The 18,001-nt window shown below is 38.5% G+C and overlaps 2 protein-coding genes across 5 annotated transcripts; one reads left to right on the forward strand and one right to left on the reverse strand.

The window, feature by feature from the left end:
- The first annotated feature begins 296 nt into the window (after positions 1 to 296).
- Positions 297 to 9,034, forward strand: LOC134752267 (zinc finger protein 616-like). Of its 4 annotated transcripts, XM_063687901.1 has the most exons (3): positions 297 to 625; positions 5,100 to 6,350; positions 7,655 to 7,794. In XM_063687901.1, the coding sequence occupies exons 1-2, from the start codon at positions 440 to 442 to the stop codon at positions 6,348 to 6,350; spliced, it is 1,437 nt and encodes a 478-aa protein (XP_063543971.1). In that variant the 5' UTR covers positions 297 to 439; the 3' UTR covers positions 7,655 to 7,794. The 4 variants fall into 4 exon arrangements, with proteins under 4 accessions (XP_063543971.1, XP_063543973.1, XP_063543969.1 ...); XM_063687903.1 differs by lacking the exons at positions 5,100 to 6,350; positions 7,655 to 7,794 and adding an exon at positions 3,258 to 4,555 and having other exon boundaries at positions 303 to 625; XM_063687899.1 differs by lacking the exons at positions 5,100 to 6,350; positions 7,655 to 7,794 and adding an exon at positions 1,153 to 2,591 and having other exon boundaries at positions 306 to 625.
- Positions 9,035 to 11,291: 2,257 nt separating this feature from the next.
- On the reverse strand, positions 11,292 to 17,623 carry LOC134752399 (transcriptional repressor CTCFL-like). The gene is made up of 4 exons (XM_063688108.1): positions 17,202 to 17,623; positions 14,469 to 14,551; positions 13,506 to 13,683; positions 11,292 to 11,345 (listed from the first exon to the last, which is right to left on the reverse strand). Exons 1-4 carry the CDS (start codon positions 17,268 to 17,270, stop codon positions 11,292 to 11,294), a joined length of 384 nt encoding a protein of 127 aa, XP_063544178.1. The 5' UTR covers positions 17,271 to 17,623.
- Positions 17,624 to 18,001: the final 378 nt, after the last annotated feature.

The raw sequence follows: 18,001 nt of genomic DNA on the forward strand, positions 1-18,001 counted from the left end.
AGAGAATCATACTGTCTGTGTCTTACACTAGTACTAGCACTCAAAAGAAAAGGATGAGTATAGTTTTTTTGGCCTTATTTACTAACATTTTGGTTTGCACATTATGTCTAATTATTTTAAAAATACTTTTTTTTTTTTAATCTTCTTCCCATATGTAATGACTGGTGGAAAATTATATACTATTTAAAACGAGAAACAAAGAAAACACAAATGAATTAATTAATCGAATGAATTAACGTTATAACGAAACGTTATCCGTTAATAACTATGTACGTCACTATAACTCTATAGTCTATGATTCGGCGTTTGGTTGACGCCTTTCATTTCCTGACATTCTTGTCTGTGATTGCCTTGCTGTCTTTTGAAGACATGAAATTTGCGTTTTATAATTAGACAAAAAGAATTTTCTCGTTATCGTTAAAGTGAAAAACCTAAGAAGATGAACCGTCAAGTGGATGTAAAAGCGCTAGTGTCCCACATAGTAAGAGGTGATGGCTTGGACAAATGTCGAATTTGTATGGGAGACACCACCGAAGGCCAGGTTTACCTCGGCGACACGGTCATGATGGATGGAGAACGACCGGTCACGCTTGCTGAATTATTGGAAATAATCACAGGCATCGAGGTACGTTTGTTATTCTTTATTTTTTCGTAAACTTCCATTTCAATCGAGATCGCTTCTGCGACGAACGGAACGGCGTCATTCCCTCCATTTTGGAACAAAATGGCCGCCGGTTTCATCATCTTTCATATTTTATATATAAATCTAATTTCATACAAATCCCTTTATATTATGATTGAAATAGAAGCTTTACGAACTTAATTTAATTATATTCTTAACATAAATAGCATTTAACTGAATTACATGCCATTTATTACTCAGAATGTTTATACGCGTTGATTAGGATAGCCGGCGCCATGACGCAAGCTCACACTTAATTTTTATTATTATCAAATCAGACAAAGACCATCATAGCATGATAATGATAAAAATCACGATTCTACAACACTGTAGTTTAGTAAAATGAATACTTGCATACTTTACATTCGATATTAGGTCAGATTTTTTTTAAATACCAATATTAACAAGCAAAATCTAAAGGATGAACATGGGTGAACATTGTGGCCATTTGACTAGACCGGTGGTTGCAGGTTCCGCTGGAGGAGGACCTACCTGCAGGCCTGTGCACCGAATGTGCTCAGAGAGCTATGGATGCTGCCAGCTTCCGAACGCTGTGCAGGCAAGCCGCTAGCCAATGGGACTCCACTCTGCAGCTCCTCACTAACTGCTTACCGATCAAGTACAAAGATACAACCATGTACATAATTATGAAGAATGATGAAATCTCTATAGCTAACAATCCAAAAGGTAAACCAGATAAATATGAAAAAATTTCTTCACAAAAAGAGGTGCAGGTTAAAGATGTAAAGCACAAATGTCAATGTCCGGACTGTGGGAAGAAATTTGCGTATGCACAACATCTGTATTTACATTTAAAGGAGTCTATGGACTTTAAGCGGGCCTGCTATGTTTGTGCTAAGATCATGACTAGAGATGAACTGATTCTGCATTTAATAACTGCTCATCACCTTGATACTTATGATTGTAAGAAGTGTCCAGCTTTGTTTAAGTCCCGTAAGTTTCTAATTCGGCATACGGAGGAGGCGCACAGTCCTGGAGCGTGCACATGTGGTGATTGTGGACGTAGCTTTAAATCCAGGCCAGCTTTCAACGCTCACCTATCAGTCCATGCTGTCAAAACATGTCCAGGTTGTGATAAAGTATTCAGAAATCAAACATGCTACTTACATCATGTGAAGAAATGCTGCGATTTGGACATTAGTCGGAAGACTCATCAAACAAAGCATAAAGTTACTATAGAAGTTAAGAATAAGAAAAGTGAGAGGAGAACTAGAGTGGGCCTTCGGGGGGCAGCGGATAAAGAATGCATTTGTGATTATTGCGGGAAGAAACTAGCGGGGAAGAAGTTTATAACGGCACATATACAGATAGTACATCTTAAAAACACGCACAGACCTTGCTCATATTGCGGTAAATTCCTTGCCTCTGCCCATATGGGTGAACACATTAAGAAACATGAGGTTGAAACTATATTCACTTGTGAACACTGCGGTATAGTTTTAAAAACCAAGCTAGGTTATGTTCAGCACATACGTCTGCATACTGGCGAGAAGCCTTACGCTTGTAAATATTGTGGTGAAACTTTCTCAGCATCTTCAAGAAGATCAGAGCATATACGTAAAGCTCACAAAATGCCTAATACTGTACTGAAATATGCTTGCGAGTACTGCCCGGCGCGCTTCCAACTCCCATACAAACTTAGAAATCATGTGTCCACTGTTCATAATAAGGAGGACAAAGCGGCAGTCCCATTTTCTTGTAAGATTTGCATGGAAAAGTTCAGCAGTTGTAGAGGGCTGACGCACCATAGTAGAAAGCATCAGAAGGAGAGTATGGTTGATTTTAAAGTCTATAGCCAACCTAAAAGTCATAGCAAACCTAGAATACTAAAATAATATATCATGTTTACATAGGTTCTAAGTTATATATTAGTTTTAAATGGAGCTGTAAAATTGTTTTTTTTTTTTTAGTTTTCAATTAATCAATTATGTATCTAAGTGGACCTTACTGATATAAATTACTGTGTTAATTTTGAATATAAGAATGAATTTACTTTTGCATTATTATTTATTTTGACTATATTATTATTAAGATAAATCGACAGTTATAAAACTGACTTCGGTTCGGAAAACGATAACTCATAAAAATTTAAATATAAATCCGAATTTTCCACCAGATCTTCGTGGCCTTGCTCTATTAAAGGCTTATTTTGTATGGTATTCATAGAGAAATAAGCCCTTTTGAAAAGACACTCCTCATATTTAATACAATACAATACAATTTACGTGGTTAATTTTCGTAACACAATGGAATCAATTGACTTACAACTAATTACAGAACCTTAACTACGTACAATTTCTGTGCAATTCACCCACAAGTCTTCATAATCATTCCACCCTATACCCTAACTTATAATATCTCATTCTCTTTCGGCTCCGAAGATTAGAGTTTGCGCATCATACGCTTCACCCATCTATGTTAAGTATTACTAGTGCCAATCGCTACATCTCAAAACGGACACGCTCCGATCAAGACCCTGGTTTAATGTGGAAGACTAATCATTTGTGTGACAATGTGCAGAACAGTTAAGCGCTGACAGAGCCTATTGTTCTAGGTGGAGACTTCGCCCCTCCTGCCCAACAGGATCTGCGGAGCCTGCGCCAACACTGTCACCCCAACCATCGCGCTCATTGAATACCTCAGAGACTCTCACAGAAAGTGGACAGAAGCTTCCCACTACCTAGACCAGATAGAGTTTAAAGAAAATGTCCAAACTGCTTACATAGTGGTCGATGATGCTGTCAAAGATATAACTATTTATACAGAGACTGTAAAGAGAGGTCAGCCGGAGGACATTTTGAAGTATTTTAAGAAACGAAAGCAGCAACATAATGCTGTTAAAAGGAGAAATGAATTGGAGAGACGATTGAGGGATTCTGAAATTAATACTGGTCTTAAATGCCCTGAATGTGAAAAGAGCTTTCTTTGCGTATCCAAGTATAACATGCATATGCGTTATTATGATAAACGTGCGTGCGTACATTGCAAAAAACTTATTAAAATCGAAGATTTAAAAAATCATTATAAAGAACATGGTGTAGATACTATGCAATGTGATATCTGCTATGAAACTTTTATGAAACAGGATGCGTTCTTGAAACACAAAGTTACTTATCATAGTAAGGGGCCGAATTTCTGCTATATATGCAAGCTGTCGTATAGAGATCCACACCATTTGGCGTCTCACATGACAAGCAAACATGAACCTAGAATCTGTTTAGCGTGTGATAAGAAATTCTCAAATGTGTACTGTTTTAGAACACACTCGAGAAGATGTAAGAATTCACAAAGAAAAGGCGGCGTATTCATTTGCGATATCTGCGCTAAAGTGTACAGCTCGAAATACGCTCTTAAAGTCCATTTAGAGTATATCCACATGAATAAAGAGCATTCCCACCAATGTGAGCATTGTGGGAAAGTCTTCAACAGCGCGATTCATCTCTTAGAGCATAGCAATAAACATAACAAGGTCCCAGACAGATTCGTTTGTAATATTTGTGGAGTGCCGATGAGCACTCGACGCGGATACCAGAGGCATTATAAGCGTCATCTTAAAAACCCTAACTATGTACCTAGGGGTGTTAAAAACACGGTGAAAACTAAGGAGAAGTATAAATGCGAGTTTTGTGATGAGAAGTTTGTTTTGTTCACTCGTTTGAGAGAGCATGTGATGAACGACCATGCCATGTATACCGAGTCTAGCTGGGACTTGTAAATGTCGTATTTATTATCTTTATGTGAACAAGTTGGCATGTACCATGGCAGCCAAATAGATCGCCTAGGTTTTTGTTATTTTGTTTTTAGTCTATAAGTTTTAATTTGCAATAAACACTTTCATGGTCCTGAATATTTTTTGTAGATTTTTTTCGTAGTTTATTTACCCCCTAGGTAGCTAGCACAATCTTAACTGACCAATATTTTTAAACCGGATGAGTTATGCCATGTAGTGCAATAGAATATATAGATACGAGGGAGGGGAGGGATAGAACTAATTTCTAGAAACAAATTATTTGGATTTTTAACATGATTACTAAAAATCTATTCAGGTACAGGTACGTCTTTTTAGACCCCAAAAAACTAAAACTTGTATCTCTTGAAATTAGTCCTACCCTATAACTTATTTTGACTAAAGAATAGAAAAAAAACAATCACAATGGTTGATATGCTTAATAAAACAAGAATTGTAGTGGTTGCCTTACATAGAAAACTTATCACAAGTACATCTAGAAAACAAATTTTAAGAACGGTGAGGAATTCTAGAATCTATTTGCTCCGCAACCACAGCCTACCATACCACAATATGAAAGCGCTAGCGCCGAAAACTAGATACCTTTAACAGAGATAAGAATAGGAAGTTAATACCGAAGGAACGGACTGATTGAAGACGTTATTCCAGATCGCGGAGGACTCGGGCCTGCCTCCAGGCCTCTGCAGACCGTGCTCAGAGGACGCCATAGCAGCCGCACACTTCCGCCAACTCGCCACCTTCTCTCACCAGCACTGGACGAAAGCTGTCGACTCCCTCACCCAAATACACGACCCGGAAGACGATCACAGGACTTACTACGTCTTCTATAACAACGGAGAGATGCTGATCCGAGAGGAATTCAGAAAAATCTCTATAGAAGAAGCCGTGCTAAGACTTAACGAAAAACCGGCGAAGGCCGCGAAGAACATGAGATTGAAGAGATCTTACAAATACACGAGATCCGTAGGGAAATGTCAATGTCCGGATTGTGGAAAAGATTTCACTGTAGCTTATAACTTGAATGTACATTTGAAGAATACTATGAAACGCGCGTGTGTTAGATGCGGATTGGTTATGGAGAGGGAAAAACTGGCTGACCATTTGGCTAAAGTACACTTATGTTTATATGCTGATTGTGATATCTGCTTCAAACTGTTTAGCGATGAAAAACTACTCCAGCAGCATTATATGTCGCACCATAACAGATACTCCTTCAATTGTCAGATCTGCGGTCGAGGCTACACTAGCGACAGAGCTCTAAGAGCTCACATGTACGCTCATACTCTATTCCACTGCTTTCCCTGTAACGTAAGCTTCGAAAATCGTCGTTGCTACAAACACCATCAGAAGAAATGCAAATCTGCGCGACCAGTCGCATCCAGCTTCACTTGCGATGATTATGCGCGAACACCGGTCGCAACCAGCTTCATTTGCGATCATTGCGGACACGTTTACAACAAAAAACCTTCGTTACGCATTCATATAATACAGAAACACCTACACGTGCTACCTTACGTATGTGAAACGTGTGGTAAAAGGACATCTACATTAGCACACTTGAGGTCTCACGAGGCTGTACATACTACGGAAAGGAAGCTTTATAAATGTGCTTGCGGTGCTGAAATGCGAACAGAGCTAGGATACCTTTTACACCAGAGAATACACACAGGTGAAAAGCCATACGAGTGTGAAGAGTGCGGCGATCGATTTTTATCAGCTTCAAGACGCTTGGACCATATTAAAAGAAGGCATAGGAGCACTAAAGACATGCCGCACGGCTGCGACATATGCCAGGCTAGGTTCATAAGGCCGTTTGAGCTGAAGAAACACTATTCATCGGTCCACGACTCTGTGGTGCAGGTTATGCCGGCGAAGAAAAGGCTTCGACGCCAGGTTTAGGTAATACTTTTTGCAGTATTTCTATGACTAAGTTGGTATTTATACTTGTCCCGTTACCTAAGCTAGATTATATTTTGGCTTCCTTATTTATCATGTAGAAGTTAAGAATACCTAACGTCGTCTGAAAACAGCTTTAGTAGGTACAGTCAAGGGCATAAATATATATACATTCCCAGTTTCAAAAATATGTGTACGCTCTTAAACCTTAGACAATAAAGTCGTGTTTACATATTTTTGAGCCATTTGTCTGGATCGATATTTTTGCCTTCGACTGTACTTGCGTAATTAGTAGTCTAATAGTAGGCTACAAGGGGTACTCGAGTGAAATTGCATTGCATAATTTATATTTTTTAGGTCACTGCAAATCAGTGTAAGTATATTATATATTGTGAGTGTATTATTATTATCTTGCGTCTAGAGTAACAAAAATTTCAAAATTGTAGCCGGCCTGTTTTAGGGTTTCGTACCCAAAGGGTAAAAACGGGACCCTATTACTAAGACTCCGCTGTCTGTCTGTCCGTCTGTCACCAGGCTGTATCTCGTGAACCGTGATAGCTAATAGTAGCAGTTGAAATTTTCACAGATGTATTTCTGTTGCCGCTATAACAACAAATACTAAAAACAGGATAAAATAAATATTTAAGTGGGGCTCCCATACAACAGACATGATTTTTTTGCCGTTTTTTGAGTAATGGCACGGAACCCTTGGTGCGCAAGTCTGACTCACACTTGGCCGGTCTTTATGCTACACCTGAATTCACCTATCATAAACCCTATGTATAAGTTCTCTATAGTAACTTAACTTATACATACTGTGCCTTAAACTGGTTTTTGACAAATTTTCGAAGATAATAAAATATGACATCGATGCATCAAGACGGTTTGTTTACAAAGGGTATACCGGGAAACGCGAAATTCGAAATTTAGAGAGGTTAGATAACGAAATTTCGATTTTCTTGTTTCGCGGTAGCCCCTTAGACTGTGATGGATTGTGGCAGTGGCGTTCCCTACGCAAAGTTTCGCGTAATATTCCCTATAGGGTATTTAATATTTGACTGTATTTAAAATGAATTATTTTACACCATGCATGGAATAAAGCAGAAGATTAATAGAGAAACGTAGACAGCAGTTATGTTTAGACAGAATTTCTATTTTAAAACTCGTATAAAACTATAAAGAGTAGTTAATTTGATTGTGACGTCACATGCTAGTGTTTCATATAAATCGTTTTGACAGTTCGAAAAAAGAAACTGACTTGACTAGTAGTCAAATACCCTATTATACATGTTTTTCTCCTTTTCCAGATAACAGAGGAATCCCTGTGCCCCAGCGGCGTATGCGCCGCCTGCACCGCCCACGCCATCGCAGCGCAAGAGTTCCGCACCCTCGTCGCCGACTCCCTCAAAATATGGTCCATCGCCGTCAAGCAACTCGAAATCATCCCTCTCAACCACACCCCCACCGTAAAATCCCTCTGCGCCTTCATCAGATCAGACAATCTAAACATACAAATAGCCAGAGACTACTCCATAAATGAAAAAACTACTCCCCTAAACAGACTTAAAACTAGAATGAATAGAAAGAAAAGTGATGAGCGAAAACCAAGAGTTCACCGCTCAGGGCCGCCATGTAAATGCACAGATTGTGGGAAGGAATTCATAAGTCCTTATTATTTAAACGTGCACTTTAAAAATAGCGGTCAGAAAGACGCTTGCATAACCTGTGGGACCATTGTTCTTAGAGGTAAACAGATGAGAGATCATTTAGTGAAAGTACATAGAGAAACAGCGTTCGTGTGTAAGGAGTGTCCTGCGATATTCAACAATGAAATTGAAGCTAAGAAACACGAGAAAAAAGCGCATAAAAGTGGATTAACGTGTGGTGATTGCGGACGAACGTTCCAAAGGAATGCGTCTTTCGAAACTCACGCGCAAATGCACGCTGTACGTACTTGTAGGACGTGCGGTGTACAGTTTACGAATAGAGCTTGCTACAGGGAACATAGATCTAAATGCGAGCCGGATGCGAAACCTGACAGAGACACCGTACCGAGAAACAGGCGATCAAACATTCGCGATCCAGCTCAATTTACCTGTGACTATTGCAAGAAAACCTACACATCCCGTCCACAATTGAAGAACCATATACTATGGATACATATGGATGTGCGTCCACACCAATGTCAATGGTGTGGAAAGCGTTTTTACACTCCAGCAAGGTTAGCAGAGCATAGTGTTGTACACACTAGGGAGCGGAACTTCGCCTGTGACATCTGCGGAGCGAAATTAGTATCCAAAATGGCCGCCGTGTACCACAGACGCCGTCATACTGGTGAAAAACCTTATCGCTGCGAAGACTGCGGTGATTGTTTTATTTCTGCCTCAAGGCGTTCGGAACACGCTAAAAGAAAGCACGGGAAAGGTCCAAGATTGCATTGTACTAGATGTCCTTCTAGCTTCGTTCGGATTCATGAATTACGGAGGCATATTGAGAAAGCACATAGTCACGTTCCTGTATACGAGTTTCCGAAAAAAGAAGTTTTAGAGAGCTAATAGAAAAGTATCATGACTTGGTTTAGTACTGTGATATTTAAAAACTCAACTCTCACGCCTATAGGGACCGTGCGCGTTGGAGGGTCTGCCATCTTGTGGCCTGAATCGGAACCATAAACATGTACATTGACACTTCACGCCAAAGCAAAAGCTGCCATCTTGTGGGCTACTTTAGAAGCATAAACCACATTTACGCCTCGCGAAAAAAAACTGACGTCTCCTGTGCTGCCCCCTACAGTTTATGCACGCTCCCTATAAACGTAATGACATCTATAGTGTATATTGTTTTCTAGTAAGGCTAGAGTCGACAGCACCATTCCTATGGTATAAAAGGTTTATATTCACTCTTTAATTAATTTTTTACCTTGTAATATAGCTCCATCGCACTTCTATACAACTTAAAGGGTTATTTTATTAAGGACATCAGACTAAATTATATTTCGAGAACTGCCAAGTTTAGTGTAAAAGTCCTTTTATAAAGGACATTTGTTTTGCCATAATAAACTACGTTTTCATTAAATTATATTTTTATTTCAACCTTACCTACTAAATAGTCTTTTTAGGGTTCCGTACCCAAAGGGTAAAAACGGGACCCTATTACTAAGACTCCGCTGTCCGTCCGTCTGTCTGTCTGTCACCAGGCTGTATCTCATGAACCGTGATAGCTAGACAGTTGAAATTTTCACAGATGATGTATTTCTGTTGCCGCTATAACAACAAATACTAAAAACAGAATGATATAAATATAAATGGGGCTCCCATACAACAAACGTGACTTTTTTGCTGTTTTTTTCCGTAATGGTACGGAACCCTTCGTCACGAAGGCTTCGTGCGCGAGTCCGACTCGCACTTGGCCGGTTTTTTTATACTATGTCGGTGACAAACAAGCATACAGCCCGTCTAAATCGTTAAAGTCCCCGGCAAGCTCGGCCGCATTGCACCTTCCCATACAAACGTAGTTCCGCTCTCATTTTAAAACTACGTGTTGGATTATAATGAAACTTTGCACATACAATGACATGAGGTATATCTAGGTCTGAAATTAGTTTATATAGCTCCAGCTTATAAAGGAAAAGAAATAGAGCAAAAACAAGTTTTGTATGTAAAACTTAAATTCGTTTTTTTTAACTATGGTATCTGAAGCTCCATAAACTAATTACAGGTATAGATTATCCTATTGTAAGTACGAAGTTACAGATCAATCTAGCGTTTTAAAATGAGAGCGTAAGTTACGCGTGCGTAATTGTTTGTATAGAAAACCGAGCTTGCTGCGGTTAAGACTGTTCAGCAATAAAACAAACCAGGTAAGAATAAAAACAGCGTTTAGAATTAATCTTATATATTTTGTTACATGGCTTCTTGATGCGACTTTAATATGTATATTTAGAATACATATTTCAGCTTTCAGTACGTACATAAATACTCCAACTAATCATTTTGCTATTAATTAAACTTAAAATATCTTCCCCATCTTTGTCCATATATTGCAACTTTGCCCAAAAATTAAATACTGGTTACATGTTAACGAATTTTTGTTTGAATCGATGCAATTATTTTACATAAAACCTTAATGTGAAATAAAATAACCCTACGTATTTTTGAGATCTGGATATATCACGAACGTACACTTAATACTTTGAAGGACACAACGCCTATAGGCGTCCAATATTCCTATAGCCAAAGTATAATATGAAAAATCACTAAAATTTGATTCTCGAACAGATGGCGCCACTACCTTTGACCTACTCTCGTATAGATATATATGTATATCGTTATTAAACAATTTTAACGCATATCAGTGAGAGAACATGGGTCAAAATCATAAAAATAATTAATGCATATAAAAAAAATCATTTATCCATATTTATATACATTTTATCGTATTTTTATAAATCTCCATTTTTAGTTTGAAAGTGTGTCGATAGATGGCAGTGAATTTACTGTGGTTACAACATTTACTATGACAGTACCGCTCTATCCTATTATATCCTCTTTGATGTCTACTTAATTCTCTTTGATTGTCCCAAATCGTATCTAGTGTCTTGTGATCATCTGTCTGTCTGTCATGGATGAATTTTGATCGTCAAGAAAGTAACTCTTTCATTCATTCATTTATTCCTTTATAAAACATAGTTTTACATGTCAAATACAGTATTTCATATATACAATATACAACTATTTCATATATATAACTAACTAACTAAATTTCGGTGTACGTCCGTTAATTTGTATTATAAATTTAATATAGTGTCATTGCACATGAAAAAATACCCTATTGTTATTGCTCAAATTATCTTAACATTTCCATGAATCCAAAAGGTACCTTTCATATTTACATTTTTGACAAAATACGACACTTTTCTACATGAATTACAAAATTTTTGTATATCTATAAATAAGTGAGCACCCGCGTTGAGATATCTTCTGTTGCGCTGCTGTGTACCTGTTGAAATGAATAACATACAACGACCTACTTTCAAAGCATAAAAAATAAAAACAAATTAGTGTTATTAACTAAGTCCCCGGCAAGCTCGGCCGAATTGCACCTTCCCATACAAACGTAGTTCCGCTCTCATTTTAAAACTACGTGTTGGTTTGTAATGAAACTTTGCACATACAATGACATGAGGTATATCTAGGTCTGAATTTAGTTTATATAGCTCCAGTTTATAAAACAAACGAAATAGTACAAAAACAAGTTTTGTGTGAAAAACTTAAATTCGCTGTATTTTTTTAACTATGGTAGCTGAAGCTACATAAACTAATTACAGATATAGATATACCTTATCCTATTGTAAGTATAAAGTTTCAGAGCAATCTAGCTAGTCGTTTTAAAATGAGAGCGGAACTACGTTTGTATGGAGAACCGAGCTTGCCGGAGACCCTTAAACAAAGTTATATTTCTTATAACAATACTGATTGCCAGGTATGCCGGTTTATTACATTTATCCATTTTCGGGACACTTTCTGCTTAGAAGGGCAGATAAAGGTATGTATTATTTCCTTGTCCCTCGCAGCAGAAAAATGACACAGTGTTCGGCAAAATGGTAGATAATTAATGTCATTACCGGGTCTGACGTGATTAAATTTCATTATTTTACCTTGCTTGCATGCTTGTGCCGTGGACAATAAACATTAAACAGAAACGGGTAGATAAAATTTATTTGTCTACCCCGGAACATTTATATAAACTAACGGCGGGTAGTTTAGTCTTCTTCTTCTTTTAAAATTATGGCTTCAGCCCAGTGGGACTATTTCGCCAGTATCAAGGTTTTAAGAGGTTTAAAAACGACAAAAAATGTACGGTTGTACAAGACAGTGTACGGTGATTTGTTAGCTCTTGTAAATCGATAGCTAGACTTTACAAGAAGCACGTGGACTACCGGCCGTTGACTCCAAGATGGTGGTTAAACGCGCTTCAAAATTAATTCTCCATTCACTGCACACTACCACATTAGTTTACTGTATAATAAGCTATCGATATTACACTTTAAACAATATTAATGAGCAAAAAACAAAGTAATTAATCACGATGCTAACTATCAAAATGGCGCTCGAACCGGAAGTCCGGCTAGTTTAGTGTTGTTTACCAATATTTCAATTGACATTTGCTGGGACGTCAGTGTTCCGTGACCACAGCAAGTGCAACCTAGAAGTTGCTTGACGACCGCCATCTTGGCGACATCGAGTCGGGATAAATTTTTTGTTTTTGCTCATTAACGTTGTTTGAAGTGTAATACTGATAGCTTATTGTGCAGTAAACTAATGAAGACGTGTGCGGATAATGAAGAATTAATTTAGATACGAGTTTATCCACCGTTTTGGCGTCAACGCTAAGTAGCTCCACGTGGCCCTTGTATAGTCGCTATCGCTATACAAGAGCTCATAATATCACAACTACCGAACAACGTCGTGCTCTAAGAGCATTTGGTATTTCTACCTCTAACCGTATCTGGATAGAGCCCTAGAGGCCATAATTGTATTATTTATACTTTTACCGTACACTGGCTGATTTACATCAAGATTGAAGAAATATAACTCGATCCCACGTGGATCCCACTTTGACGTTGGCGAAATCATCGACAGTATCGATGGAGCCATTCTGCATAAAGATTGATTGAAGTGCAACCTAGTTGAAACGTCGGAAAAAAGGTAGAATAATGAAATTTAATCGCGCTAGACCCGGTAATGAGATTAATTATGTGTACAAAACGCGAGAGCTTAAAGTGTTAAAAAGGTAAATATAATGAGATCACTCCTCAATATGATTCGATATTCTCGTGGGACTTCCGGTTCGAACGCCATCTTGATAGTAGCCTCGTGATTAATTCCTTTGTTTTTTGCTCATTAATATTGTTTAAAGTGTAATATCGATAGCTTTATTATACAATAATCTAATGTGGTAGTGTGCAGTGAATGGAGAATTAATCTCAAAGCGTGTTTAACCACCATTTTGGAGTCAACGGCCGGTAGTCCACGTGCTTCTCGTAAAATCCAGCTATCGGTTTTACGAGACAACTACAACAACCACCGAACAGCGTCGTGCTCTAAGAGCATTTATTTTGTTCCTACCCTTTTACGTGACATTGACTACGGGCAACACCGCCCTCAAGTCCATTAAGAAAAGAAGATATTCTCGTGGAATGCAGGTGTAAGGTAAAGGTACCTGGAAGCGGTCGATGGGCGGCTGGTCGGCGCGCGACACGCCGTGCGAGCGCGCGAGGTGCTGGCGCACGTTGCCGGGCCGAGTGAACGTGTCTCTGCACACCGGGCAGATGTACCTAAACAAAAAAACTACTCAGTGGCGTAACTAGGGGGGGGCAGAGGGGGCAAGTGCCCCGGGCGCCATCCAAGGGGGGGCGCCAAAATGGACAAAAGGCAGCAGCAGGGAAACTTTTGTTAGTCGTCAGGGGGCGCAATATCCTCTAGCTACGCCCCTGAATCTACTTCAAATAAAAATCAAGACAAATTACGATTTATTGCGGGCGTGAGAGTGAAAACTGGTGGGGATCACATTGAGATACCGTAAAACGAATGAGTGGCTGAGACAACAGAGCAAGGTCACTGATGTTGGTAAAACGCGTAGCCAGTTTGAAGTGGAAATGGGCTGGTCATAGCACGAAACACCGATTCGTGGAGTAAACGAGTACTCGAGTGGCGACAATGGGGGGAAGAGCGTCCTCAAAGTAGACCCCAGATGCGTTGGGACGACGACATCAAAAGGACTGCGGGGAAGAAGTGGCTCCAGGTCGCACAGAACCGTGACGAATGGCGCAAAATTTTTACTTTTCACTTCTTGTCGCTGTCCGTCATAGGCTAAGTGCTCAAACAACGAATCACAAAAACGAAACGAGTTTCCTATTGGCTAATGACGAAATTACCTAGCACTTACGCCGCCGCTAAGACGTTCCTTCACCTACCTGTTCCACATCCGCATCCGCATTAAGATCCGCATCGATTTTATGCATATAGATTTATGTTGAAAATAATGCGGATGTTCCGCGTTTGCGGATGCGAATATTGGCAACATCCCTGGACTAGAAATCGTGAGTTTTAATCAATATACCTGTATCTCTTCTCCCGGTGTGCTTTAAACACGTGCACTTGCAGAAGTTTTTTCGATTTCTCGCGTTTCATGCACAGCGTACACTGAAACACGAAACACTTGTCAATAAGAAAATAGCTGGACATCTGATTATCTAGGGACAAAGAGAATTGATTGTAATAGAGAGGTAAAGTCTAAGAAAAAACCGGCCAAGTGCGAGACGGACTCGCGCACGAAGGGTTCCATACCATTACGCAAAAAAACGGCAAAATCACGTTTGTTGTATGGGACCCCCACATAAATATTTATTTTATTCTGTTTTTAGTATTTGTTGTTATAGCGGCAACATAAATACATCATCTGTGAAAATTTCAACTGTCTAGCTATCACGGTTCATGCGATACAGCCTGGTGACAGACAGACAGCAAAGTCTTAGTAATAGGGTCCCGTTTTTACCCTTTGGGTACGGAACCCTAAAAATGTGCCCCTCAGTTTAATATACAAGACACGCTGTACTGCGCCATATTTTTTGCGGTCACTGAATTGTCAAACGTCAACTTTTGACAATCGGCGCCATCTCGTTTACCTGTCAAATTCGAAACACGAAATTGTCTTAGATTTTACACATCTTAGTCAATCAATGTATCTTTGCTAGGGATATACACTGTGGCTAAAAGATAAGTGGATTCCCGTTGCTAGGGAGTTTTTGGGATTATACTGAGCAACTTTTATTATGGGACCAACACCGAAATCGCGAAAAAAAATTTGGCTGTTTCATACATTTTGGCTGGTCCATTTTCTATGGGAGGGTACATTTTTTTTTTCGCGACTTTGTGGTTGGTCCCATAGTAAAAGTTGCTCAGTATAATCCCAAAATAGGGTTGCCACCCATACTATAATATATAGTATCGTACTATATTTTAGTCACTTGTACATAAACAATATAGTACGAAAAATACAATATTTTCATCACTTAAGAATAGGGTATACAAATGTCACCGATATCGCATCGTATGCGACTTGGATTTTTAATTCGCCTCAAATCGGCGGCCCATTTTTTTTTCTTTTTTTCAAATTTCCCAGTAAATACTATATTTTTTCAATATTTTGACAAAAATACTATATATGTATAGAAAAAAGGTGGCAACCCTATCCCAAAACCTCCCTGGCAACGGGAATGCACTTATTTTTTAACCATCATGTATATGTATAATATTATCCCTTTGAATTTCCTCACTGGAGTAGAAATCACATGGTATTTTCATGCTTTAAATAAGACAAAAAAGATAAGGTAAAGGCACTAGTGTTTGTCATAGGACCAGTAGTTGACAATAAACTACAAATAACATGAAACTTATTTGCCATGGGTAATTATCATAAAAGTCTTATTGAGTATTTTTGCATCGGTTGAAAAGATAAATGCAAGTTGTAAATAGTCCTTAATGTCAACCACTAGTGCTCTATACACAAGATATATTTCATTTCAAAACAATAAAAGATGCAAATATTTTTTTTAACCTTCTTACCTAATATACAAACACTCTGGGGCAACAAAATACTGGAATAAAGCTATCAGATAATTATAATTCTGTTTTAGTTACATACAGGGTGATATTGTTATCTCTAAATGGGTCCACTGACTATCAGTCCGCCGGACGATATCGGCCTGTCAGTTGTTCGGAACTGACAAATTTTTGTTCTAACTGACAGGCCGATATCGTCCGGCGGACTGATAGTCAGTGGGCCCCTTAACCAAACTTTGAGGGGTGAATATGTAGGTAATACGTACGCGGTCATGCGCGAAAAAAAAATCTGGCGTCTCAAAATATTTATCAGTACGGTTTTTACTCACTATTATTTTTAGTCGCTTTTGGCGACATGTTTCGGATTCTTTGGGAATCCATCCTCAGGCACGAGTGTCCGCGGCGGTTGTTCGTCGTGCACTGATAAATATTTTGAAATATGTCTCACGATAGTTTAAGTGCGATCTGGCGTCTCATACATTTCGGTGAATGGTCAATGTTTTCTATAGAACAGCTGAATTTTATAAGCGATTTCGGGGTTGGCCCCATAGTAAAAGTGTTTCAGTATGAATATGACCTACAGTCGAAGGCAAAAATATCGATCCAGACAAATGGCTCAAAAATATGTGAACTTAATTTTATAAGGTGTAAGAGCGTACACCTATTTTTGAAACTGCGAATGTATATATATTTATGTCCTTGACTGTACATATTCACCCCTCAGAGTTTGGTCAGTGAAAATAAAATCATCCTATATAACATGAGACATTGTAGGGATGTAGGCCAACTTCATCCGTGTAAATATATTATTATTCATTAAAACACTAAAAATATGTATAAAATACACCATCTGATTATGGCTAGAACAGATGATTGCAGATTTAAGTAGAGAGAAAAAAAAAATTAAAACAACAATAGAGCAAAACAAACATTTGAGTACATATAGCATTTATAGCGGGCAGTGGTTTTTTTTATGTCTTATTACGAGCCGCCTGATGGGAAGCAGTCATCGCCAACACCAAGCAACTTCAGAGGAGCCACTTATGCGTTGCCAACCTTTGAGAACCCTAAATACCTGCTTGAAGAACCCCATGTCATAGCGCAAGGGAAACACCTCAGAAGCTCATTCCACATCTTGAACGTAAAAGCAAAGTGGGCAAAGTTAAGTATTAATGGCAAAGTTAGATAAATATTTGCATCTTTGTGATATGAACTAGTGCCGTTACCTTACCTTATAAATGCCGAGCGAGCGCAGCGCAACTCTAGCGAGTGTCATGTCAATGTTTATTTTAATTGTCATTTTGTATAATATGTGTCATTCCATGCCTAAAGGGTCCATGTGCTACCCTTCCCTGATAAAAAGCCTACACAACTAATTTAATAGTCATGTGGTTTGTCGATAGTCTTAAAAACGATAGGGTTTTTTTTTAATGAATTTTAAAAGGTCAATCATGCTCATGAGAATTGAATTGGTCATTTCTACCTACTATTTCCAGTAATATGTAAGTAATAAAATTTTACTGGTTGCAATAAATTATTAAATGACGGAGAGTAATGATTTGGAAATAAAAATTAAAGTTTAAATTTCATATTGAATAAATACGTAAAATAAAACCGTATAAAATACAAATTGTATGACTAATTTAATTAGAAATACTGATTATTTAGCGATTTAATATCATGTCAATTTATTATTAAAGATCATAAAAAATAAATACTAAGTACATATATACACTATACACATTTTTTTTTAAAAGTAAATATTTATCAAAAAACCAGTCATTTACCAGTCGCTTTTCGGTGAAGGAAAACATCGTGAGGAAACCGGACTAATCCCGACAAGGCCTAGTTTCCCCTCTGGGTTGGACGGTCAGATGGCAGTCGCTTTCGTAAAAACTAGTGCCTACGCCAATTCTTGGGATTAGTTGCCAAGCGGACCCCAGGCTCCCATGGAGCCGTGGCAAAATGCCGGGACAACGCGAGGAAGATGATGATATTTATCAAAAAAAAACATGGATCACCGGTGACTCG

This window comes from Cydia strobilella, chromosome 24 (assembly GCF_947568885.1).
Source record: "Cydia strobilella chromosome 24, ilCydStro3.1, whole genome shotgun sequence".
Lineage (NCBI taxonomy): Eukaryota > Metazoa > Arthropoda > Insecta > Lepidoptera > Tortricidae > Cydia > Cydia strobilella.